Genomic DNA, 25,767 nt, shown 5'->3' on the forward strand with positions numbered 1-25,767 from the left:
AGGAGCAACGTCAGTGATCACATCCAGGCCCCAGCCATGGGAAATTTTAGTTGAAAGACTCTGCACAACTGTGGGAAGGATGAACATCCATAAAACCCAAGCTTAATCTTCAAATATCTGACTTCAATTTAGTAATATCCTGTGCCATGCATAAGAAAACACAGGCAGAGTGGTCAGGATTGGGATGGGGTTATACCAATGTAGGACTGGTATAAGGATCATAAATAATACATGTCACACACCTAGTATAATAGCTGGCACATGGCAAATACTAAACAAATGGCAATATTCTTTTCTGGCACTTCATTAGGTGACAGAAAATTGCCTTGCTTACATAAGATGGAGGCAAGCGTGAGTCATTTCCGAATACAAGGATAAAAAGGCAATGTACGAGGCCTTCATTGGGAAAGCCAGAATCAGTCTGGAAAAGATTTAACTCTTTGGTCAGTGAACTTCCTCTTCCAGGAGGCATGGGGGGAGGGCAGCACCTTGGACAGCACTATGGAAGTGGTGTTTATCTTGCTTTGTATCACTTGGCCATCAAGAGCAGGATTCTCCATCTGAAGGAGTCCAGGCCCCATGGGCTTGTATTTCTCATCACACGACTCCACTCTGGAACGGTAATTGTTCTGTTTAAGCTTCCTGATCAGCAACAAGCTCTGGGTAGATGGTGTAGCGTGGGGCCTAGAGGGCAAGTTGAGTAAGACAGGCCTCAACACTGCCCACACGCTGCTCAGAGATACCCAAGAACCCTCGGGAGCCAGCATTATCATTATTGTGTTGTCCCAACCCCAGAGTCCCACTGGCAAGTGATTTCACATGTAATTATCCTCTGAGCTCCTCCTCTCCTTTTATTCTCCTTCTCTCTCCACGTTCCTTCTTTCCTTCCCTTCATCGCCCAAACAAGTCCCATAAAGTCCACATCAGGATGCAGAGGAATCAACCCCAAGGTCACCTCTCACCCCGGCCTGAGGCTGCCGTCTCCTTGGAGAGCAGCCTGTCATGTTCCCTGACATCGTCAAAGAAAGCCCGGATAATGATATTTCCCTCCACCTTCCTCTAGACAAGACTCTTTGGCTTTCTATCTTTAGATCAACTGTCTTCCTAAAAGCTCACCTTCGCCTCAGAGAAAGAATATAATCACTGATGGGGAAACCTAAGCAAAATGCTTGCCCACATAGGTCAGAAGAGCGGCGACACAGCCACGATTCTATTCATTACTTAACTAATAACTAGCACAATATGCCTGATGAGCGATTTAGACTAGGCTCCGTGTTAAACGTTTGACAGTCGTTTTTAATCCTCACACCAACCCTATGAGGGAGGTACTATTATTATCCACATTATACATATGAGTGAAGTGAAGGGAAAGGTTAGGTAACTAGCCCTAGCTCACATCACCAGTAAGTAGGCAAGCAGGGACTCCCAACGTGGTCTGTGTGACACCTGGTGGATGCACTTAATCACCCTGCTCTATTACCCTCTCATGTGTATATGGGCTTCTACCCACATTGTTGCTCTCACACTTCTGTCATTGGCAATCTCCTTGTCAATCAAGCAAAATTCTGTCCTCCAGCTCCCTGATGCTCATCCAGCGCGCCCCCTACTCACCTGTGAGGGCTGTCCTCCTTTCATCACAGATAGGCATGGCTCTCTTGCTCTCAGGCTGTCATGTCCCAGCCAGGCCTGCCTCATTTTACAGAAGGAAGAAGGTAGCACATCTGCATCTCAGGGCCAGCTGCAAGACACCAGGGAACACCGAGAGGAGAGAGGATCTGGAGAACAGGCCCTTCTGTTGCCTCCCAGTCATGAGATGGCAGACTCTTAACCACACAGTGGGGCACTGTTGTCAGTGGCCCAGAGTTTAGCCATTGGAAGGATGGAAAGGGAGAAATGGGCATGTAGTTCATGCAGCATCAGCTGGAGCCTCTGGGCAATTACCAAGAACTACCAATACCCCAGGACCAAGGAGACTGGAAGACAAAAGAGGAGGCCATTAGAATAGCTGTAATAAAGGAACTAACCTGATTTGGGTAAATGGCTTAGAGAAAGTGGCCATTTTTTTTTTCTGGACCCTCATATAATTTGCAAACAGGAATCTGAAGGGTTAACAATGACAGTCCATATATAACAAAGCTTTTGGGGGCACCTGGATGGCTCAGTTGGTTAAGCAGCTGCCTTCAGCTCAGGTCATGATCCTGGGGTCCTGGGATCAAGACCCGCGTCCAGCTCTCTGCTCAGCGGAGAGCCTGCTTCTCCCTCTCCCTCTGCCTGCCACTCTGCCTACTTGTGCTCTCTATCTCTCTGTCAAATAAATAAAATCTTTTTTTAAAAAAAAAAATCTGTTAAATGAGCTCTGGCCTCCTCTGCCCTGGGGAGTTATGGGTCAGCGTCCTGAGGACAGTTAACCCCACTGTTGGTGCACCTATCCTTTGACAGTGAGCGTGAGGTCCCTCACTCACTGAAGTCTAGAGTAGGCATTTTGCAGGGCTTGGGTATTAGCTTCCTGCAGCTGCTATAACAAATTACCACAAACTTGGAGACTTCGATCAATAAAAATTAGTTCTTTCACAGGTCTGAAAGCTAGGAGTCTGAACTCAAAGTAAGCAGGGTTGATTCCTTCCTCGGAGGTTCTGAGGGAGAAACTATTCCATGCTTCTCTCCCAGCTTCTGGCGTTTGCCGGCAATCCTTGGCACCCCCTGGCTTGTAGCTGCATCCCTCTGCATCTTTGTCTCTGTTATCACATGGCCTTCTTATAAGGATGCCAGTCATAGGAGCTGGGGCCCACCCTAACTGAGTATGAGGTCACATTCTGAGGTTCTAGGTGGACATGAATCTGGGTGGATGGACTCTTTTCAACCCAGTAAAGGTTGCCAATGGATTTTTGGCAGAGCCCATGTAATGGCAAGGAAAAGATTTGGGTTCCTTAAGAGGAGGGCTCAAGATGCAGGCAGGAGATAGAAAGGTGAGACCACCCTGAGCATTGTCCACATCAGACTGAGGCGCTTCCCCATCTATAACATTTCACAGAAATCGAGCCCAAAGGAGCAAAGAAAAGTCACCCACAGAGTTAAGGCAATTCTCCCACAGCTCAAAACAGCAGGTATCCTCCCCCACAAAATGCAACATTTGAATCATCCAGGCAAAATACCAGGTAACTCAGTTGACCTAACACCAGCCCCCACAAGCTAACATGGAAAACAGGCAAATGCCTTCAATCTCCTTTCCTCTCCCTTCTAACCCCTATGAGGGCTGAGGGACACTTAGGGGCTCTGGCCATGAGAGGAGAATGAGGTTCTCAGCCTTCCACTCAGCCAAGAACAATCCTGGGCAGGGGGGCTCAATGCAAAGAGCCAAACAGGGTGGGGTAAACCCTCAGGTTCCCTCCTTTCTGCTGGTGGGGACCCTTTCTAAGGCCTTCGGGGAAGTACTGTAGAGAACTGCATCCAATCTGGGCTAAGTAGATTAGTTCCCTCCCAGTGAAAGGTTTTGGGCAGCTGAGCAGGGCAGCTCCCTGCGCGGTGGCAGGGGGCTGTCATTAAGGCCCAGATAGGACATAATTACATGCTCCCTGCAGGGAACTCCTAATTGAATTACAGGGTGTCTCCTGAGCTTGAAAGACAGCCCGTGCTCAGAGGTAGCTGAGCAGCCCAGGAACAGACCGTCTGAGGAGCAGTGCCAGGGAGGGGTCAGGCTGTGGAGAAGTTCAGGGATGCCCGAGCTCAGAGGGCCCCATGGATCTCACTGAAACTGGGAGAGGAGAGGAGGCATGCCTGGGGGGCGGGGCATCCCTAGTCTTCATGCCTGAGAGGTGTGTTCCAGTCCCCTGCCCCCCCGGGCTTGCTGTAAACTGGAAGTGCTACAGAGACAGAGGACACGCCAGGAATTCACTCTGTTCATTCATTCATTCACTCATTCATTCATTCAACAGACATTTTTTGGTGTCTCTACGAGGGGTGATAGGCATGGGGAAGAACCAGGCGCTGCTCTGGTCTGAGGACAGGGCCTGTCTGGGTACCATTTACTCCTGAGGACAACCTGTACTTTTATCTGTGGGTGCCCCACAAGCCAAGCCAATTAGCCATTCTTCTCCACAAGTCCTTCTGCGGTGACTGCAGGAGGAGGTCACCCCTAAAGCCTCCTAACTGAATCCCAGCAAAGGCGGGTGGCAATACCTCTGTGCGGCCACGGCCTGAAGAGGCCCCCTCTCCTGCAGCAACTCTTTCTTTAAGTTTTTATTTAAATTCTAGTTAGTTAACATTCAGGGGAATATTGGTTTCAGGTGCACAATACAGTGATTCAACACTTCCGTACAACACCCAGCACTCATCACCACAAGAACACTCCTTAATCCCCATCCCCCTGCCCCTCTCCCCTCTGGTAGCCCTCACTTTGTTCTCTGTAGTTAAGAGTCTGTTTCTTGGTTTACCTCTCTCCCTCTCTCTCTCTTTTTTCCCCCTTTGCTCGTTCGTTTTGTTTCTTAAACTCCACATATGCAACTCTTCCAAGACACTTCTTTTCCTGTCAGACTGGGAACTTCGTGAGGACAAGGACTGGGTCTCTTCTCATCGTGTCAGCTCACAGGACGAGCCTAACAGTGTCTAGGGACGGCGCCCTGAGGGACGGACCCCCGTGTCCTGCTTGCACGCTCCGGCAGCTTCCGGCCTCGCTGATCCAGGCTCTCACAGGCCCACAGGCTGGAGCTCCTCCTGCTCTCTCTAAGCCCTGCTCCTAGATGCCCTCCAACAGCTGCAGTGGATAGACACAGCCTCAGAGGAGGCCCCCTGGATCTGAACAGTCCTGTGCCAGCCTTACCCTTGTCAGCAGGCAGCAGGCCAAAGCATCATCTGTGGGTAGTTCCTGAGGGTAAAGTGGCACAAACAAGAGTCCTCTGTGCACCAGCTTGGGCGCAGGCAGGTCTGAGCCAGCAGTCAAGGGGGATGAATCCAGATTTCTGAGCTGGGCCTTAAGGAGTTTATTTGGCCCTTGCCAACGGCCCCGAATCCAGGTGCCCCTGAATTGAAAGGAAAGCAGCCAACCCTTGCTGCTAAGGAAGAGATGGGGGATGCGCCCTTAGCTTCTTCCATATGAGGAGAAGAAAGCCTGCTGCTGTCAGCTTCATGACCTTACTCTGATGCTAAAGTATAGAACATAGTAGAAAGAACGTGTGATTTAGAACCAGAAGATCTGGGTTTTGATACCTGCCCTTAAAAGCTCTGTGTTCTAGAGGGCAAATCACTTAATATTTCTTAGACTCTGTTACCTAATCTGAAGAAAATGATAACATTAATCCTAAGGTATAACAAAATCCTTATTTTTTTAGTATGTTCATGTAAATATTCAAAGTTTTATTATGTAAGGGGAAAAAAAAAAAACCAGTAATAGTCTTTCCCCCAAGGTCTGAACAATGGTGAAGCCTAGGTAACCAATACCATTGCCCTATAGTCTGATATATTCAGATATATTCTCCAGTATCCTGATCTCCCCATGGGGTCACCTTCATCAAAATAACTTTAAACAGTTAGTGCCTCATATTTTTAGAGCATTTCACATCAGATAGTTCCTTTGAAAGTCAGCCCTTGGCTGTGTTCATTCTACTCACTCCCCAACCCCCAAACTAGAAAGTGTATTTTCTTCCAGCAGTCCACATGGGCTAATTAAAATGTCATTCCTCTTTGCTTTGGCTAGAATTAGATTAACTCATTGTAGTAACACGAGTTATCTTTTGCTATGTTTTATGAAAAAAATGAAAATCTAATTTTTAGCGGATCTTCTAAAACATGGGTTCCATGAGGAGGGGCAGATAATTAAAATGGCCTGTGAAAGGGAGCTGGCTGGGAACCACTGATCTAGCTTATAAAACCCACTAGCTTAGCAGGGGCTCTGGAAGATTCCAGTCTGACAAGGAAATCATCCACTGCATGTGTCCAACGGGAACTTATGGGTTCATCCGGGGAACAGAAGAAAGTTCTGCGTTATGTAGGATAAAGAGGGTGATTCAAGAAGTTTCTTCCCGTTAGGATTGGCCCCGTGTTAGAGTGGCAACTTCACGCTATGCACTTCACTGAAATGGAGACTCTGAGTTTCTTTATCCCATAAAGTTCCTTCCATGATAGTTCCCGGGACTAGAGGTGGCAGATATGTTCCTTCCCGTAGCCACAGGTGAGCCCAGATACCAGCCTAAAAGTCCTTTCCAAGATGGCCCTGTGGGCAGCCACTATGAACTGACTGCAGCTGACATGAGAGGAGTCCTATCTTACACCTCGCTCTGAGCCCGGGGACACAGGCGGCTGACAGAGTCACACACTGTGCCACCTGGAGACAGGAATACTCTGGCTTCCGGGGAGCTCCTGGAAGCCCATCAAGTTACAGCTCCGAAGACAAAGCGGGGGGGTGCCTGCTGGCTCCGGCTAAGGCCAACAGGGGAGGGGTGGCGAAGGAAAGGCTCTCACTCTGTTCCTGGCGAGCATGGGAGGGAGGAAAGCTTTCTGTCCTGGTCTGGAACACAGGCCAGTCTGGAAACCCAAACCCAGGAGGAGGCTTTGAAAGTGACTCAGTACTCAAACAGCACAGTCGAAAATGTCAGCGGCTCGTCTTCTCATGCTAGTCTCCTGGAGAGGACAGACCAGGAGGTGGGGGGCGGGGGGGGAGAAGTGACCCTGGTAGCCTTGAGATTTGTGCCACCGAGCATCGAATGTTTTCTGTTGACCCGGGCAGAGGCCAGTTTAACCTCGGCTGCTGGGTCTGTGGTCAGCTGGATGAACTGGGTCGGGCTGGGGCCTCCAGAGGAGGCTATTTCTCCCCTTCTCCAGCCTACGGCCCCAGCACTGACCACAGTGCTCCCTCTGCAGACCTTCTAGAGGCCAGTTTGGAGGTGACAGATGACTGTCTCAGCTGGTGCTTTCTTCTAGGTGACACTGCCACCACTGATAGACACACTGCTTAGGTAGCTTACCACAGAATCCTCGTGGCAACCTCATTTTTCCACCCCACCATCTGGTTCTGGCAGATTAACTGTTGGGGTAAGGGGATCTTGGCTTGGCTTGACTCAGGGCAACCAAGACATATCTGGCCGGTGGACTTTGACATGGCCAACGTTGCGGGGGAGGGGTGGAAATGGAACCATAAAACTCCCTCTCTTGAGAATTTGAGGTAGAAGATCTTTCCAGGGAGGAGCTGGGAGCTAAATGGAAAGAGGAGCCATGAACTCAAACAGTTGGTCTGTGAGGTCTCGCTGCAAGCTGGAAGCAATAAGGGAGAAGGCCACGAAGAGAAGCAGAGACTCCGAAAAAAAAAAAAAAAAAAAAGAAGAAGAAGAAGAAGGTAGCGGGAGGGGAAGAATGAAGCGGGGGAAATCGGAGGGGTAGACGAACCATGAGAGACGATAGACTCTGAAAAACAAACTGAGGGTTCTAGAGGGGAGGGGGGTGGGAGGATGGGTTAGCCTGGTGGTGGGTATTGAGGAGGGCACATTCTGCATGGAGCACTGGGTGTTGTGCACAAACAATGAATCATGGAACACTTCATCTAAAACTAATGATGTAATGTATGGAGATTAACACAAGAATAAAATTAAAAAAAAAAAAGAAGAAGAAGCAGAGACTCCGGAGACAGAGACTACGTGGGCCAGCGGGGAGAGCATCAGAAAGAGAGGGTGGTCCCGAGGGCTCCCTCGCCTGACAGCGTTCTGCTACCACTTCTGGTCAGTGCTGATCCCTACAATACAATCTTTGTGGTGAAGGGGGAAAGAGCACCACCATGAGTGGTTTGCTTCCTGGGGGACATCAGTCTTCTGGGGATTATCATGAAGTTCATTCTCTCTGTCCAAATGACGGGCTTGCTTAAGGGATACTCCTAGCTGGTTCTTGATCACTCGAAGAAGTCATAGATCAGACCGGAGACACAAGGCAACCCCAGTAGAGATGCCAGCAGTGTGAGGGAAAAGGATGAGGGCACCAGGATAAGAATATACGAGGACACGGACTCAGGGAGGCAGAGAGGAAGGCACTGAGTGTGGCGAGGGTGGAAACCACAGCTCTTGTGGCGACAGCGCCTGGAGTGTGCAGAGTAGAGTAAGAAAAGCTGCAGCTCAGGACATTTAGAAGAGACAGTGAGTGTGAGAAAACGAGTATTCAAACAGAAAGTAAGGTGTGAGCGGGGACAGAAGGCAAACACATATGGAGATTTGCAGCCAGGGCCATGGTTAGCCCCAGCGATGGCGGCGAGCACACCCCCAGATCACCACGGCTCAGACAGAGAGGGTCAGGCCGTAATGGGGTTCACAAAGAGAAATCATCTGGGCCTCACAAGGCAACACCCAAAGATAGAAAAATCAAGGCCAATGGCTCCGGAAAGAGATGGACTACTAGGGGGAAGAAGCAGTATTAGTCATCTATAGTCCATAATTTGTTTTGCACCCATCTTCTGAGTATTGAGTTATTATCAAGATGTCCTATTTTGAAAGCACCAACTAAAGAACTCACAATAGAGCATTGTCTGTATCATATGTAACTGGGTCATGAACCCCAACCACCAAGTGGTAACTGGACTGGGGTCACGCAGGGACAGGTTAACCAGGTTATGTCCATGCACGCCAACTCTTAACTGGAGGGGGGTCAGGATGGTGTCACATCCATAGCTAAATTCAAACGTAGACACATACCTAGAGGTGATTCCTTTTTCAGAAAATAAATTTCTCCATAAAGAATAAGTTCCACCTTCAACTTTGTCTTCATTTCTGTGTATCTAGGTAATTTCCTACTTGGGTACCTGGTAGGTGGCAGGGATTGGAATATAATTCCTATGAATGGTAACTATCATGCCACCTGAGAATGTTTACCTAGTGCTTTCCTTCGTGGTCATTTAGCAAAACCCTCAAAGCATTTGATTCCTGCAAAATGCTTCTGGACTTGTGCAGAATTGAAATATGGGGATTTTGCTCTATTTGCAGATCAAGGAGTTCTCTCCCTCCAACTGTCTGTTATATATGACTGACTCTATGCCAGGGTTTTCTACTGTTTCTGGAAGCACAACTTGGTTTCTCTCTTAAAAAACAAGAAAACAAGATCTCAATTGAGCAGAAAGCTGTAACTCTAAACTCTACTACCTTCCTCATGGAACTGAAGGCGTCACAGCCCAGGACAGAGAAGAAATTAGTGCTCATGTACCACCCAGACACACCTGAGAAGTTGATGAAAGGCTGGACAAGAAAGTCCTCCCCACTCATCCACCTGGCTTTGTCCCTTTCTATCATTCTTGTGAACGAACAAGGAAACTTTGACTTGAAGAACCAGAAGAATCAAAACAAATAAGCAAGGCTTGTGGCAGGATCTCCATCAGTGTCCCTTTATTATTATTGCCCGAAGCCCAACTAGCTCCTCTCCAAGAAGGAAAGCCTTTGAGGATAAGACTGCTTCATTTCCTGACTGGCCAGTCATGTGATCATCTTTAATCCCAATGCTCCTTTCTCCTCAAACCAACCTAACGTTCTCCCTGGTGGACTCTCCAACCTTGCACCACTGAGCTGTCTCCAGCTGGAGGGCAAGCCAGCGTGAGAAGAGCAGGGGTGGGCACACTGGTTGCTCTTCTGCATAGGAGCTCTGATCAAGTCGGGCAGAAGGAATGCTGACCGATCCAAGGTTGCCAGGAGATACTGCACCTCAGCCCCTAGAACAAATTACCCAGGAAGGCTCTGGACTTGTGCAGATTTTTAGAAACATGTCAAGTTTAAGTAGACTTGGGGTGCTTTATGGATCCCAGAATTGGAATATGACCTTCTTTGACATCATCTTTGACCATTTCAGTAATTACAATGAAAAAAATGAATAGGATGTGGGTCCTTCCTGGGCACAACATCCAAAGCTTCTGCTAAGAAGGCCACATAGCCTTTCATCACTCCTGTGGGCCCAGAAGGGAAAGCACTAGAGTTGAGCAACCCTATCTGAAATATTCCATTGTTCTGTTAAGTACTCCATTCCACAACTGGCTTAGCTATGGATTCCTACCGTCAGGACCCCTCTGAGCCACGTACATAGCTCCGCTGTGAGTTCCACGAAGCCATGGGTCCTGGTAACTGACTATTTACCTAAAGCTGGAGAGAGATCTCGTTACTGGAAGTCAGGGACTGAAGGCAGAAGGAAAGCGAAAGGGAGGCATGCCACCTGAGGGAGCATGATTGTGACCTCCACCCTACTACCCTCACTAACCTTGCAGCATGTGACTTTTCTCAAGCACAAGAAGGGCATTCTAGGGGCAAATAATCTCCCTGATGGCAAGGGAAGAGACTATCTGAACACCCAGCTGAGCCAAAGAAAAAGAAAAGGCCTATTGTGTTTTAGTTAAATTGGAGAAGGTGCAAATTGTGTCCTGGAGCACTCCATATTTTGATGGAAAGATTCCCTGGGGTGAAAACCTTACAGAGAAAGCACACCTGGAAGAGAATGGCCTGCAGAATTTTGAAAGAATGTCATTATTTCATGGAACAAGGTCTTGTCTACAATTTACCAGCACTGCCTAAAAGATATCCCATCTATGCTTGTTACACCTTTTCTCAGGAAGAGATCGCGAAGATAGTTTTTTTTTTTTAATTTCTATGGACTCGATATTTTTCTTCCTGAACAGTCTCAAGGTGAACCAAGAGATTAAAAATAGTCCATAATATGTTATTATTCTAAGATATTAGTCACGTGATACTGTTGGATTTGTACTTCCCAAGCATCTTTCACCTGAGAATTTCTATATGCTTTCTGAAGTTAATATTGTTCCGATGGATAAAAATAAGAAAGTCCAAACTGGGAGGGGGAGACATCAAATCAGTAGGCTCTAAAAAGACCTCACCAGCTCTAACTTTCTATCCTATCTAGCTGCTGTGTGATATTGGACAAGTCACTTTCCCTCTCTGAATCTCAGCTTCATAATTTATAAAAGTGGGAGGTCAGATACTTTTGGGCTTTAACATGAGGCACAGCTAATACTCCGCTCTCCTTCGAAGGAGGCCTATGACATTTAATTATAGTAGATCTTGGCCTTTGCCTATTTGACATCCATGATTCTGACTATTCTCAGAGACCCCAAAGGTCCATGAACTGCAATATTCTGTTATTTTGCAGAAACACGCCGTGAGCCTGGGACACGGAGCAGACGCGGGTTTAGTGAGTGAGATTAATGTGCCGACAGCATGCCTGTGTATCTCCACGAGGTTTTGCTACTGTTCGCAGGAGGCTCAAAGGCCATAATTCTAAGGATGTACTGTAGTGGTCGTCACAAAGGTGGGTATTCTTCTAGATCATGATGTCAATAGGATCTCTCTCAAATGTCAAGCGTTTATTGTAATGTGGGATTAAGGGCATCATGTACCCACCCCCCGCTCCGTCTGCTTCACTACTATGTCCTCAGTGAAGGTTGCTTTAGTTGGTGTCACACACACAGCAGAGAGCTGAAATGCCATCCTGTCCTATTCATGTATTTATCTCCAGTCCCTAGTAATGTATCTGGTATGTAGCAGACATTTAACAAATGTTTGTTGAGGGGCGCCTGGGTGGCTCAGTTGGTTAAGCGACTGCCTTCGGCTCAGGTCGTGATCCTGGAGTCCCGGGATCGAGTCCCGCATCGGGCTCCCTGCTCGGCAGGGGGTCTGCTTCTCCCTCTGACCCTCCCCCCTCTCGTGCTCTATCTCATTCTCTCTCTCTCAAATAAATAAAATCTTTAAAAAACAAAAAACAAAAAAACAAATGTCTGTTGAGTGACTGAGCACCTTCAATGAGCAGGCACCTTGCGAAGGTGCATTTTCTTCATATTTGTATGTAGTACTTATGCTCCTGCAGGAGAGATATCACTATTCCTGCCATTCCAAGAGAATATCTGGGGTTTGGACAGGTGAAATGACTTGTTCAAGTTACCCAGTTGGTGAGTGACAGATTCACATCTGTTTGTCAGACTTCAAAGTTCATGGTTTTCTATCCTACCGTGGTGCTAAAGGACATCTTTGAAGAAGGAAAGCATAAAACCAAACGAGTGAATTCACAGCCCAATAATATTGGCAGAGCATAGGCTTGGCTTCAACCTGAATCGGTTTTGAGAAGAGTATATTGAGGGCAACACTGTCAAGGCTCCCGGGCTTGGCAGGCAAAGCAAGTTACGCAGAGAGGGAAGGATTGGAAGGTGGAACTGCTCCAGGAGCCTCACCCGGCTTCCGTGTAGGTACCCTGAGGGTTTCAATTTCAGTTTCCAGGTTGGGGCTACAACTAGCAAGCTCTCAGCATTGGAGCTGGATTCTAGCTCAGTTGGAGTCGCAAGCTAGAACTGGAAAGCAAGCCTTCTTGATTCAGTTAAGCAAGTCACTTGAAAAGCCACTTTCCTCCCCAGGCCTCATGGTTTGGCCAAGAGTTTTAGAGCGTTTCAACTCTAAGCTGGGACCAACAGCATCAGGAGCTTGTTAGAAATCCAGAATCTTGGGCCCTACTCTTGACCTTTTGAATTGTAGTCTGCATTTCAGCAAGCTTCCTGGATGGTTCAGAAGCACGTTAAAATTCGAGAAACACTCCTCTAAAAGATATTCTTTTTTTTAATTTTTTTTAAAAGATTTTATTTATTTATTTGAGAGAGAGAGAATGAGAGACAGAGAGCATGAGAGGGAGCAGGGTCAGAGGGAGAAGCAGACTCCCTGCCGAGCAGGGAGCCCGATGCGGGACTCGATCCCGAGACTCCAGGATCATGACCTGAGCCGAAGGCAGTCGCTTAACCAACTGAGCCACCCAGGCGCCCTCTAAAAGATATTCTAAGGTCTTTTCTGGCTCTCATATTTTAGGAGTTTGGATTAGAAATCTTCATGGTAACCCCAAAACTAGCATGTTTATTAATTAGGGTCACATAGAGATCCAAGTAACCCAATCACCTCAACAGTGTCTTCTGAAGAATATTGTTAATTCATTGATATTATTATTAATGGCCTCATTTACTAAGCACATACCATATACGAACAACACTGCATACAGTATCTTGAATCATCATGACAGCCTTGCAAGAGAAATATTATTATCCCTACTCTACTAATGAGGAAATAATCTCATAAATTAATAAAATCTCCCCTACCTGGTTAAATCAGACTACAGCCAGAATCTTAACCCAGAGTACTTACAGCCCATGCTTTTTCTGCTACATCACACTGCCCCTCATTGTAAAATTAAAATCTAAAGTCTCAAGGGTAGGGCTATGATGTGAAGACAGACTACTAGCAGGTTATGGACTCATTCTTCTGTGATGAAGAAAACCAAAAAGGTAGTCTCAAGTCTACTGAAGTCTAAAATATAACGCGAAGGAAGAGTTGGCAACATAGCTTGTTCCCCAAACCCTGGAATAGCTGGACCCAAATCGGAAACGTGTGGAGCTTGCGCTACATTTAAAACCAGTATCAGAAGTGATCATTCATAAGCCCATTTACACCAAGATATTATTCAAGCTGAAAACACAAATAGGTTTGAGGAAGGGTTAGTCATACTCAGAGATCTAAAGTGCACAATTGATTGTTGACGGGACAAAGAAATTGGGTGCCAAGCCTCTGATCTGTCCAAAATGACTCTTCAGTGCCTTTGGTAGTACTGAATTGGAGAAACCACTAGTCTGCCAAATTATAGCCAATGTTGTAGTCCTGATGTCATTTAACGCCCAGTAATAACCTCTTACATACTGACGTTGCCATAAACATGAGAGGTTGCACGGAGTTTGTCTTCCCAACGAGGGCCTGTCCTTCCTTTGTATGTATAAACCCTCTCTCCAGAGCACATAGAAACGGACAGTATTCTCTAGAAGACACAGGTTTTTACCTGGGCTAACTAATGATTATCCCTCCCAGCGAAATGACTAAACAGAGCTCTAATAAATCACTATGTCAATGGCTATTTCACTTCAGGAGACAATATCCTTGTTCCATCTTCGGCTAGTGCAAATAAGACCTACGGCTGAGTGCCCATGTCTACGGTTCAGAAAATCCGAGAGCGGGGAGGAACTGCAAAAAGATCCGGCCCTGCCTCTAGGCAAGGAAAGTATGGTTGTTCCCACTTTGCGGATGAGATAGTTTAGTTCTCGAGCGGAGACCGGAAGTCTCGCCCAGAGTCACATTATTAGGGAGGGATTGAGGGAGCACAAGAGCCTAGTCCTCTGGGTGGCTCACTCAGCTCTGTGGACAGCACCAGCCAACTCCTCTGGAGCCCCGTGCCTTGCCTGGGCCTGGAGGAAGCGCTTCTGTGATCCCTCTCCCTCGGTCCTATGGGCTCCCCTCTCCGAACGCTCTGTCCTTCACTCTCCTATATGTACGTTTTCATTTCCCACTCAAAGTGTTCTTAGGAGGGTCTGGGAGCAGTTTGGCATCCCCCCTTCCTAGATGCCCCTTTTGTCCTTCTTTCCCCCTCCTGCTACTGCTTTTTGCTTGTGGACATGAGCAGGAATTCAGAGACAAGTTTCCCCCTCCTCGGCCACCCTGGAAAGTCTGGCCTCCCATAAGCTGCAAATCCTGGGGAAAGTCATTCTGTTTCTTCTTCAAAGCTATCCATCTGAGAAAAACCAAATCAAACCAAAACAAAACAAACCCCAGAACACCTAGTACAAGAAGGTTCAATGGGGAGAGCCCTTACAGTGATCAAGGTCATGGAAGTGCAATACCCATCATGTCTGAAGGGCTAAATGGGCCACTAACCTGAGAAGTATTCTAGGAAAATTCTAGACCTTGAAAAGAGATGACCACAACGAAGATGTATTTTCTCCGACAATTTCTAAGAGGGGCCAGATTTTGGAGCTCACACGTGGGACCAAAGACAGGTGGCCACAGCTCTGGGAGTTCTGCTTCTGCAAGATGCCTCCAGTACCCAAGCTACACTGACTCATCTCACCTAGCTTGGGCAAGTCTCATACCATAAAAGAGCCTACAGGCATTTACAGAGATTGCCAAGTTTCTACCAAGCATGCAGTTTCCAAATTGAAGGAGAGATGCCTGAATTCTGGTTATAAATTACAACCGCAATATGGCCCCAGGGGAGAAAAAGCCAATGCCACTTTCTTCCCCGAGGTTCCCCTGATTGGGCTGGCACTACCTCAGGATGGAAAGGATCAGCCTTGAGGCTCATATGAGCCTTTGGCATGAGGAGAGGAGGAAGGAGAGACCCAACCAGTCTCCTAGTCCCTGCTTAGGCACAAGAATTCTCCAAAATCTGTCATCAAAACTTCTGCCACTCCACACCTCCACCGGCCATCATTTTGAGTTCCAGTGGATGGAATGTTCTGTGTCCTTAGATCCTGCCACAGGATTCCCTGCCCAGAGACCATTTAAAGTGAGAAAACGGAAGGGAGGTTTGGAAGTGGAACCTGCCAGGGGTGCCTGCTGATCCTGTACACCTGGGCGGGGACCCAAGTTTGACATTAACGGGGTATGAGGAAGAATTGTAAGGACAGAAAGAGATGGCAAGGGATGGAGGGGGATAGAATATGGAAAGGTTACTTACACTGTTTCATCATTCTTGAACTCCAGCTCCCCGTATGCGTCTTCAAAATCCTCACCACCACCCTTGGCTGTCCCCTCTACTGTCCTAAAGGGGATGATTACTGTGCCCCGGGCACCTGATGTCCGCAGAACCTTGACCTCCAGGACACCAATACTCTCGCTGACATGAATAGTGTCACATTCAAAAGTGAAGATGCCTGCATGGTCATCATCCAAGATGGTGACTGTGGCCACATAAGGGGATACCAGGATGGCCCGAGGCAATGGAAGATTATTGAGTACTATTGGAGGCATCCCCTCCTCTGGCTGCCCCTCCTCTATGCGGACGTTGCTCAGCCTCACAAAGAAGTGTTCGTCCTCCTCAAAAATGTCATCATCGATGATGCCCACCGAGAACTCCTTCTGGGTCTCTCCTGGCTTCAGAACCACAGTGCCCTCTGTGAACTCATAGTCAGCCCCTGCATTGGCAGAACCATCCTCTGTTTTGTAGTCCACATACACGGTCTTGGACATGTCCCCCCCTTTCCTCACCACTGTCAGGAGTACAGCCCCGCAGTTCTCCAGGCACTGGTAAGAGCACGGGTCAAAAAAGACCTTCGAGACAAAGTCCTCAGGCTCATTGGTGTGCACCTCGTTTATGCTGGAGGTCTTTTTGGCTTGTTCTGCTGCATGCTTCTTCAGGATATTGCCTGCACCGGTCATCATACGGGTAGCCTGGATCCGGTAGAAGGCACGACTCTTCTGTTGATGGGAAAGAGCGCAGTAATTGGCCATCTCTACTAGTTGATCTAAGTCCTTCTCTGGGTGTTTTTGCTTCAGATCCTTGAGAATCCGGATCATCTCCCTGCGGGACTCATCTACTTCTTTCCCTTCCAGGGGCACCAGGTTCCCATCCAGGAAATGGGAATTCATCATTTTCCCATCCATCTCAATGCCTTTGGGGTGGTCGCCCTCTGTCTCTATGATAATTCCTCGGTGTTTGTCTGTGCGGTACTTTTTGTGCATGTATTTGTAAAAGAGCAGTCGCCTATCTGCCACCCAGGCCAGAAGGACACACACTGGAAAGAAGGAGAGAGTGAGAAGGCCTTCCCAAACCTGAACCACACCAGGGGAGAAGACTGCCAGGATCATATAGAGCCAGATGTAAGCAAAGATGCTCCAAGCAGCAGTGATGAGGAAGACTCGTAGGTGCTTGATCTTGCGAGTCTCTCCATCAGGGATCACATAGACACAGATGCCAATGATGATGAACATGTTAAAGGCTGCACTACCTACAATGGTAGAAGGTCCCAGATCGCCAGCAATGAACCCATGACCACACACCTCAATTAAAGAGAGAAGGATCTCAGGAGCAGAGGAACCCAAAGCCATCAGGGTCAGGTTGGAGACAGTTTCGTTCCAGATCCGAATTGTCGTTGTGCTGGTCTCTCCATTGGGCTTTTTGATAGTCACCTCTCTCTCTTGAGAAGTAATGACTTCAATAGATGCCATAAAGCGGTCAGCAATGATGGACACCCCAAGGAACATGTATATCAGGGCCACAAAATAGACAATGACCCTGGCAATCTTGTCCCCGAGGGAAGGGTTCTCTGGATACCAAATTGGTAGGATGACACCCTCCTTGCAGTCCGATGACTCTGAACAGGACTCATTGTTCTGCCCTGTGCTGGGCACCTCCCCTGAGCCACCAGCCTCTGCCCGAAGACCATGCAGGAAAAGCACAAAAGTAATCAGCCCAAAATGGAGGAAGGCAGAGGTGAGAGGCTGCAACCTTAACCACGCCATACACGAGATTTAGCCGCTGGCTTCCACTGCAGCACCAATGGTCCTCCTGACAGGCCAGAGACCTAGAAAAGATCAGAGAGGCAGGGAAAGGCATGAGAAAAAGGGGGACAGCAAATGGCAGGTTCCCACCAATACAAATTGATGTTTCACCTTGAGCGACATATCGCACTAACACATGGGGCAGTCTCTCACTTGGAAAAAAAGATGTCAGTGGGAGGCACAAATAGCGGCTTTGTCCGCAGGACCATCTGGTGGAGACTCAGCTGAAGAATGGCTTTAAAAAGCTGGGAATATTGGTAATGAAAACATAAGTGATACCCTTCCAGTCCTGTCTCCAAACCCCGCTGTTGTCTGTGAGAGTTCCCAAGAATCAACAGAAAATAAGCCAAGCATGACTTGAATCTTCATCCCTTGTAGTGTTTCTAGGGTTTTCAGGCTTCTTTACCCCCACGGTTTTCATACGCAAGAATTCTGCACATACACATGCAAGAGTACAGATGGGAGTTGAACTTTTCTCATGGGCTACTCCCCCGAAACAGAACACATTGCTCTGCATGCAATTGCGCCCACCTGGGAAAAACTCCTTCCCCAAATGCAAAACTTCTACAGGCAAGCTGTAATTCTGACATTTCTAGGGAAATCAAGAAGGTGGACAGTGTAGTGGATGCTACCTGCAGGATTGCTAAACTGAGGCCCCTATAAGCTGTGCTCCAGCCCCAGTCCATGGCCGCCTTAGTCCTCCAGCAAAACATGCTTACGGGACAATTGAGACATTCAGTTACAGGGAGATGAAAATCAGCCAGCCACTCAAATTCCAAACCCAGACGCTGAAAGAGCCAAGTGATAGAAATCACTATTAGTAAAACATGCAAGTGGCTCTCGAATACATTTTTTTTAACTGTAGACAAGATTTGGGGGTGAAATGCAGCCCCATCTGCTGGCCTTGAACCATGAAGAGGTGAGCATGAATTCAGGAGAATGGGAAGAAATTCAGCAGAAGCTATGGATTCAACTTTCCACTCACTGCCTCATTCAGATGCAATGAGAATGCAAATAACCATGCCATAGCTTTGAAAAACAAAAAGCTATTTGCCCATTTTCCAACTCTGCTACAAGCCAGTGGGGTACCTTCAGTAACAGAAGAACGCCAATTTCATCCGTACAGCACCTTACAGGGTTCCAGGTCCTGTTCCCTGTCTCCACTGCTTCCCATCTCAGAAAATGGCACCTCCATCCACTAGGTTACTCATGCTCGGCAGCGAGTGTTCACCTGCAGGCCTTCCTCGGGCTCCTGTCCCTTGTCTATCCAGCACTGACGCCTGGACTCTGCCCCCACCTCTACCAGCACTGTCAAAGCCACCGTTACACCTCACTTCATGAATCTAGTGACCTCTTCACTGAACTCCCCACTCCAATGCTTGCCCTTCCCCGCTCCATTTCCTTATACAGCAACAGTCATCTTTTCCAAAAACCCCAAACCTACACTATCACTTCCTTATTTAAAACCCTTCAGTAGATTCCTCTTATTCTTTTTTTTTTTTTAATATTTTATGTATTTATTTGTCACAGAAAGAGTACAAGCAGGTGGAGGGGCAGGCAGAGGGAGAGGGAGAAGCAGGCTCCCCGCTGAACAAGGAGCCCGAAGCTATGTGGGGCTCATCCCAGGACCCTGGGATCATGACCAGAGCCGAAGGCAGATGCTTAACGAACTGAGCCACCCAGGTGCCCCGATTCCTCTTATTCTTAATATAAAGACTCTTTACCGTGACCTACAAAGTTGCATATAAGCTACCTTTGTCCTCCTCTCTCCTTTTATCTTCTGCCCCTCTCCCTCTTACCACATTTCAGCAACAATGGCCTTCATATCAGGCCCTGGAAATAATCAAGTTATTTTCCACCTTAGGACCTTTGCACATGACACCATCCACATATGCCTGAAATGACTCTTTGGCATTGGTACCCACTCTCTTAACAATGCTTTAGATCTCAGCTTAAGTGTCACTGTCCCAGAAAAAATTACCCTCACTCATTAAGATGGTCAACTTTTCTCTGTTATGTCCTCTCATCACACTCTAATTTTCCTTCATGGCATTTTTAAAACTTTGAAATTACATGTTTATTTGTGGGATTATATAATTAATGTCTAGCTCAACCATTAAACTATGAATGAAATCAAGGCAAAGACTGTTTATTCTGTTTATCGTGGTATCCGAAGTAGTATTAGTAAGTGCTCGGTAAATGTATGTTTTTGGAATAAATAAAGTTAGCTACTAAGGGAGCTTCTTCAGTACTATCAACTGAATTGTGTCCCCTCCCCCCAATTCATACGTTGAACACTTAGGCCCCGGTGTGACTATATTGGGAGATAAGGCTTTTAGGAGATAATTAAAGTTAAATGAGGGTATAAGAGTGGGTCCTACTCTGATAGGATTGATGGCTTTATAAGAAGAGGAAGAGAGAAGGCACTCTCTCCCCACCACATGGTGAGAAAGTGGCCATTGGCAAGCGAGGAAGAGAGCTCTCACCAGAAAGTGAATTGGCTAGCACCTTGATCTCGGACATTCCAGCCTCCAGAACTGTGAGAAAATAAATTTCTATTGTTTAAGCTACCCGGTCTATGGCATTGTTATGGCCGCCTGAGCTGACCAATACACTCAGACATCAGCCTTCGTTAAAGCCACTTTATGATCCAAATTACAGCCATTTGCTTCAGAAAAAAATAGATCTCACAGACAAGTCCTGCCTAGATTTTAGAGGCTATGTATGACTTCTTGAAATCCCCAAGGCTTGTACTCAAAGAGAAATTCCCTTCAGGACATGGTACACCCTGGTGCCTACTGTAAGCATGAAGCCCTCCCTTCCAAAGAGCTCCACGGATTAACTTGGTTTCATATTCCCCAGAGCAGCAGCCAAATGCTGAGGCCCATATTCCCCTTAGTCCAAGTACTGGGGGTCATCACAGTAGGTGCTCGGCGCTTTGACCTCACTCAGAAAAGAAGAGGTCATGAGGTTGAAGGCAGAAGAATGGGGCAGCTGAAGCTCTTCAGTATCCATGTTCAAAGGTTGAAAAGTCTCTCACAATCTGTGATGTACACAGAGAAACCACCCCCCCTTCACAGGTTTGGCACTCACCCATTCCAGAGAAATGTGGACAGAGAAGGATCTTGGCACCTTGCCTTGACCTCTGAAAACCCTCCATTTTGTGGATTCTGATAAGCCCCATACAGTAGGAGACAGAAGGTGGGCACAGCTGGAGCAGCTCTTTGATCAAGAGCCAACATGGTGACAGGAGGTGGCAGCTGCGTGGGACAGCCAACCTGAAGGGGGTGCGCTATCCACAGGTTAGGGGAGAGGGCTGGCTTTCTGAAGTCAACAGACATGGAACATGTAGGTAGTAGAGTTGTCCTGATCAACAGAAGACAGGGACACTCACTTATCTTACCCAGCAGAAGAATTAGGAAGATCGTGGTCTTTGCTCTCCTAGGTCTTGCAGACACCTGTGACAACAGGTTTTTGTGGGGAATATGCTGTCGTGTGGTCAGAATCGGGGGCCACTTTAGAAAGACACAGAGAAAACAACTGAACTGAAGGAAAAGAGGAAAGAAAACAAGGGAGGAAGGTGGCTAGGAAGTGCCTAAGTTCTTGGAATTGAAGGTGGAAAATGGCCTTTGAATTCCCAGGTGTTCCTTCTGGCCCTGCCAGGCAATGGTTTCTAACGGAGATGTTAGGGGGAGAGTGGACACTGCTGATGACCCAGCCAATGGTCACTTTTCTGTGCTGTTACCCCAGCCCCAGACACAACTGAGGCAGATCCCAACCTACTGGGTATCTACCCCAGCTCCTTAGAGACCCACATGCTCTTCTGCGGTTCTTAATCAGCCCTAAGGAATACTCAGGGATGTGACTCAGCTTGAGAACCCCAATACCACCCCAAATAATGAAGATATTAATAAGAGTCACTAACACATATAAGTGCTTAATGTATGCATAACGCTAAATACTTCCTCACTTAATTTTCATAACGATCTTATGAAATTAGTACTATTTTTATTCCTGTTTTGCATTTTGGGAAACTAAGTCTTAATTAAGTCATTTAATCAAAGTATAAAGCTAGGAAGTAAGAGAGCCAGAACTCACACACAGATGATACAAAATTTATGGTTTTAACCACTCTATTTTACTAAGATGTCCCACTTTATTGTAGAATGTCCATGGCCCCCTGTCAGCTTCCAGCTTCCTGTTGATTTAGAAGCAATCTGACTAACCCATCCACCCTGACAGGAGAGACTAACCATTTGGTAGAGCGGCCTAGTCTCCAGGCTTACTGGGGTGTCCTGGCTGCCTGATGCAGCCTCCCACCTGAATATTCTCTTTCCCATCAGTTCAGTTTGACAAAATTTGCAAAAGCCAATGGTTTGCCAGGCTAGGTACTAGACATCGATGGGCAAAATGAAAAGTAAGACACAGGCTTTGCCCTCAATAGTACAATCCAGCAGGGGTGGATAGCTGCACGGATAGGCACTTTTACTATAGGAAGTGAAGGTACAGGCAGAATGCTGTGGGAACATGAGGAGGGCACTGAGCCAGCTTGGGGATTCAGGGAGGAGTTCTGAAGGAAGTGATCCTTGAAATGAGTCTTCAAGCACGAGTGAACTTTAGTCAAGAAGAAGGAAGGAAGGAAGGAAGGAAGGTAGGTGGGAAGGATGAAAGGAGGGAGGGAGGGAGATGGGAGGAGAGGGGAAGGGAAGGGAAGGGAAAGGAAGGAAGACAGACCTTTGAGTCAAAGAGGATAGCCCAAGCAAAGACATGGAGACGTGGAAAAGCCTGCTGTGTGCTTGGGATTACAAGGAATTCAGTGTGAGGCAGGAGGCACAAAGGTGAGTGTCCACAAGACTGGACATGTAGGGAGGACTCCATTCATGGCAAGTCTTATATGCCAGGCTAAGAAGATGGATTTCATCCAAAGGGCAGTGAAAAGCCAAAGTTAGGCTTTTTTAAACAGGAGAATGACATGGTCTGATCTGTACTTGAGAAAAACCCATTTGGCTAAAGGGTTTAAGATGGCTGTAAGAGGAACAGGACCGGAGCAGGAAGATCAGTTAGACTCCTACTGGAAACAGAACAGGTACAGATAAAGAGGATGGGCCTGGGGTATTGCTGTATATGGTGACCCTCAGTCCCCATATCACGTTCCTCCTCCCTGAACCAATGCTGCAGCTCAGCCCACGGCTTCTCATCTCTTTCCTGGATTATTTTCCAAACACCCCCAGGGCCATCTGCAAGGTGTCTGTGTCCTCAGCAGTGGCTCCTGACATCTTTTAATATCCCTGGCAAATTTAATTAAAGTCACTGTTCCTCTGCTCTTCCAGATCATTAATAAAACAGTGCCACCAGGCCAGACTGAGCAAATTCTCCCTCCCGCTACGCCCTCCCCTTTCTCCAATGGGAACACTGCTCCAGGCCTGTCTCCAGCCTGGGTAGAGTTGTCCTGCTCTGCTTCTAAATCTGGGCCCCTGCTCAGGCGTCACAGCCAATTTACATTCAAGTTTTAAGTGCAGCCAGGCTGCCCCGGATGCCACATGTCAGCGGAGTGCAAGAGCCCGGCATCTTCTCCTGCACTTCCCTAGAGGGATGAGAGTCCGTGCTGAGCCCTCCCCGTGGGTGGCAGTGCTCCCCAGACGCACAAGAGCTCTCACTCTCTAGAGTCGGAAAGAGGTGACCTCAGCCGCTTAGGTGGTTTGACTGTCACAACAGGAACTTGCATCCAAGGAGGAAAACATAATGATGCTGGATTTTGTACATCATTATCTCTTTGCATCTTGATAGTGAATGAAGGAGGTGCTATTATTATCATGCTCTGTTTTACAGATAAGCTCATTTGAACTCATAAAGAGTAAGTAATTTGCCTGAAATCGCAGTAAGTAGAAAGCGAAGCATTTGAATACTGGCAGCCCGACTCTGGAGCATCTGGTGTCAACCACTGGCTTGGTACCTGCCCAGGGCTCGGGGCCCCCTTTGAGCAAGGGTCCAGGAAGGACAGGGTGAGCCTGTCTGGGTGTGCAATTCTCATCACCAGCTTGGCTGCTCTCCGTACTCCGAGGCAGCCTGGGGCAGTGAGAGAGCCCCAAATTTGAAAGCAGGAGGTACGAACTTGTTTCACGAGCTGTAAGAATTTAAAGGGTCCATGAACCTCTCAGGGGATTGGATTCCTCGTCCAGAAAACTCACGTCGGGTTGGATGATCTCCATCGGTCCTTTGAGACAAAGATGCTCTGATCGGCAGGCAGGCCTGTCTCTCCAAAGACAAGGAACTGAAGGGACACATTCAAGTTAACTTGGCCCAGAGCAGTGTGAGAAACAGGCACGGAATTCAGACTCCCACGGAGCCCTCTGAGCAGAAGAGGGTACGTTAAGGGATGATGGTAGGAAAATGGGGCCCAAGAAAAAGCCAAGGAGAGTCTACCTTCTGGAGTTGCCAAACGCACATTGGATCAAATCCATTTATTTTTATTTTTTTTATTTTTAAAGATTTTATTTATTTATTTGACAGAGAGAGACACAGCGAGAGAGGGAACACAAGCAGGGGGAGTGGGAGAGGGAGAAGCAGGCTTCCCGCCAAGCAGGGAGCCCGATGTGGGGCTGGATCCCAGGACCCTGGGATCATGACCTGAGCCGAAGGCAGATGCTTAACAACTGAGCCACCCAGGCGCCCCAAATCCATTTTTTAAACAACTGCTCTTTGGATGCCCATCCCGGGCCAAGCGTTGTGCTAGTGGTTGGGAGCACGGCCATGAATGAGCTACGCCACATCCTCAACCCGACAGAGTTTATCTTCTGATAAGGGATAGAGACAAATTAGTAATTACAGGAATCACTGATTACAGTGACGTCACGGGAAGTCCTATCTTTTCCTGGTGCTGCTCTAAGCTCTTGGGTTGGTCCCTGCACAGTTGCTTCAAGCCCTGTGGGCAGCCCCTGCAGTGTGCAGCATGGCTTTATAACATAGAGAATCTTGCAGTGGTACGTGATACGGCATTTTACCGTTCTTATGTAGGGGAGTGGCAGCCTTAGTCTCCTTGGGCTTTATATAGACCATGTTTAAAATGACAACAAAAACAATAATCATATCTGTTCATCAATACCTACTCTCTGGCCGGCATTGCATTCAGCACTTTTATGGCCGCTATTTAATACCTAAGCACCCCACAATGAGACAAATATTATTGTCTGTGTTAGAAATGAGGGGACTTGGGCTCAAAGATTAATAACCCACCCAAAGGCCACTAGATGAGCAAAGAGCACAGCTGGGCTATGAAATTTGGTATGTCAACTGCCCAAAATCTGCTCTCCCAACCTCAAGGGATGAACGGGCAGGTGGAAGAGTAGGGAAGGAATCTGGAACACTTACGTCGAGAATCTAGGGCCCCAGAAACCTCTACTTCCTTTGGAAAGCCTCCCCTGACAATGCCCTCTTCCTCCACCTTCAAAATGCCTCATTCACTCTCCTGTTCCTCTAACCCTCTGACCACCACTGAAGCACTTTACACTGACCTGGGCTTATATGTTCAAATGTCCGTCTTCTACACCCTTATGGAAACTCTCTGAGGGACCTCAATTCAGCATTGGGTGACTTTATTTTTTTTTTTATTTTTTAGGACAAGTGGTCACACTCAGTGAAACTCTCTTGATAGGGCCAAGAGGTTCGACCTGACCTCTGATATCCTCTCTGCCTCTAAAATTCTATGAACTCAAAGGCTCATTGATTCTATGACTGTAAGGTTTACCAGACTCTGTGGAAGCCAGGGGATGCTTTGGCCTCTGCAAGTCCCTGACAGATCTAGGGAGTCACAAACAATGAGAGTGGGCCAGAGAGATAGGAAGAGGAGAAGCTTTGCCCACTTACGTTCTGCCTCTCCCACTACCAAATCTACAGCTGCCGCTAAGTCATCCCCCAAGCTGGAGGCAGGAATGGAGCTAGGACCACATACTGGACAAATATCCCACGCTCCTGGACTCTTGCTTTCATACCTTGCCAAGGATATGCCTACACATGCAAGTAGATTTTCCCTTTGTCTCTCCCTAAACCTGCTGTCTGCTTGGTTTATACTTTTACTAAGGAAATGTAAAAGATCCAGAGTTCCCTTATTTTCATAGGAAAATGATGCTACCCATCCATTTTTCAGCAGGACAGGTTTCTAGTTATTTTCCCTTCTAGTGATGAGAGCTTAGGTTGACTTGTCCACACTTTTCCTTATGGTCTCTTAGTCTGTTCGTTCATGTGTTCATTCATTCGTGTATGCCTGCATTTGAATGAAACCCAGTCACAGGTTGACGTTCACAGAATTATGGTGAGGAAGTTACTCTGATTTGTACCTGCTTCATTTTTTTGCACACTCAAAAAAAAAAAAACAATTAAAAGTTCCTAGAGGGTAGGAATTTGTATCTGTTTGGTATTTCTGTATGCCCAGTGTCTATCTCAGTGCCTGGCATAT

At 47.3% G+C, this 25,767-nt stretch overlaps 1 protein-coding gene across 7 annotated transcripts in view; it reads right to left on the reverse strand.

The window, feature by feature from the left end:
* Positions 1–25,767, reverse strand: part of SLC8A3 (solute carrier family 8 member A3) — a 146,030-nt gene that overhangs the window by 109,379 nt on the left and 10,884 nt on the right. For all 7 annotated transcript variants that reach the window (XM_064571257.1, XM_045901109.3, XM_045901113.3 and 4 more), the window contains exon 2: positions 15,493–17,338. In XM_064571257.1, coding sequence (XP_064427327.1) covers positions 15,493–17,276 — 1,784 coding nt within the window. In that variant the 5' untranslated portion in view covers positions 17,277–17,338. The remainder of the gene's footprint in view (positions 1–15,492; positions 17,339–25,767) is intronic.

This window comes from Mirounga angustirostris, unplaced genomic scaffold (genome assembly GCF_029215605.1).
Source record: "Mirounga angustirostris isolate CCGP_5_RB_7025 unplaced genomic scaffold, mMirAng1.0.hap1 SCAF_9, whole genome shotgun sequence".
NCBI lineage: Eukaryota > Metazoa > Chordata > Mammalia > Carnivora > Phocidae > Mirounga > Mirounga angustirostris.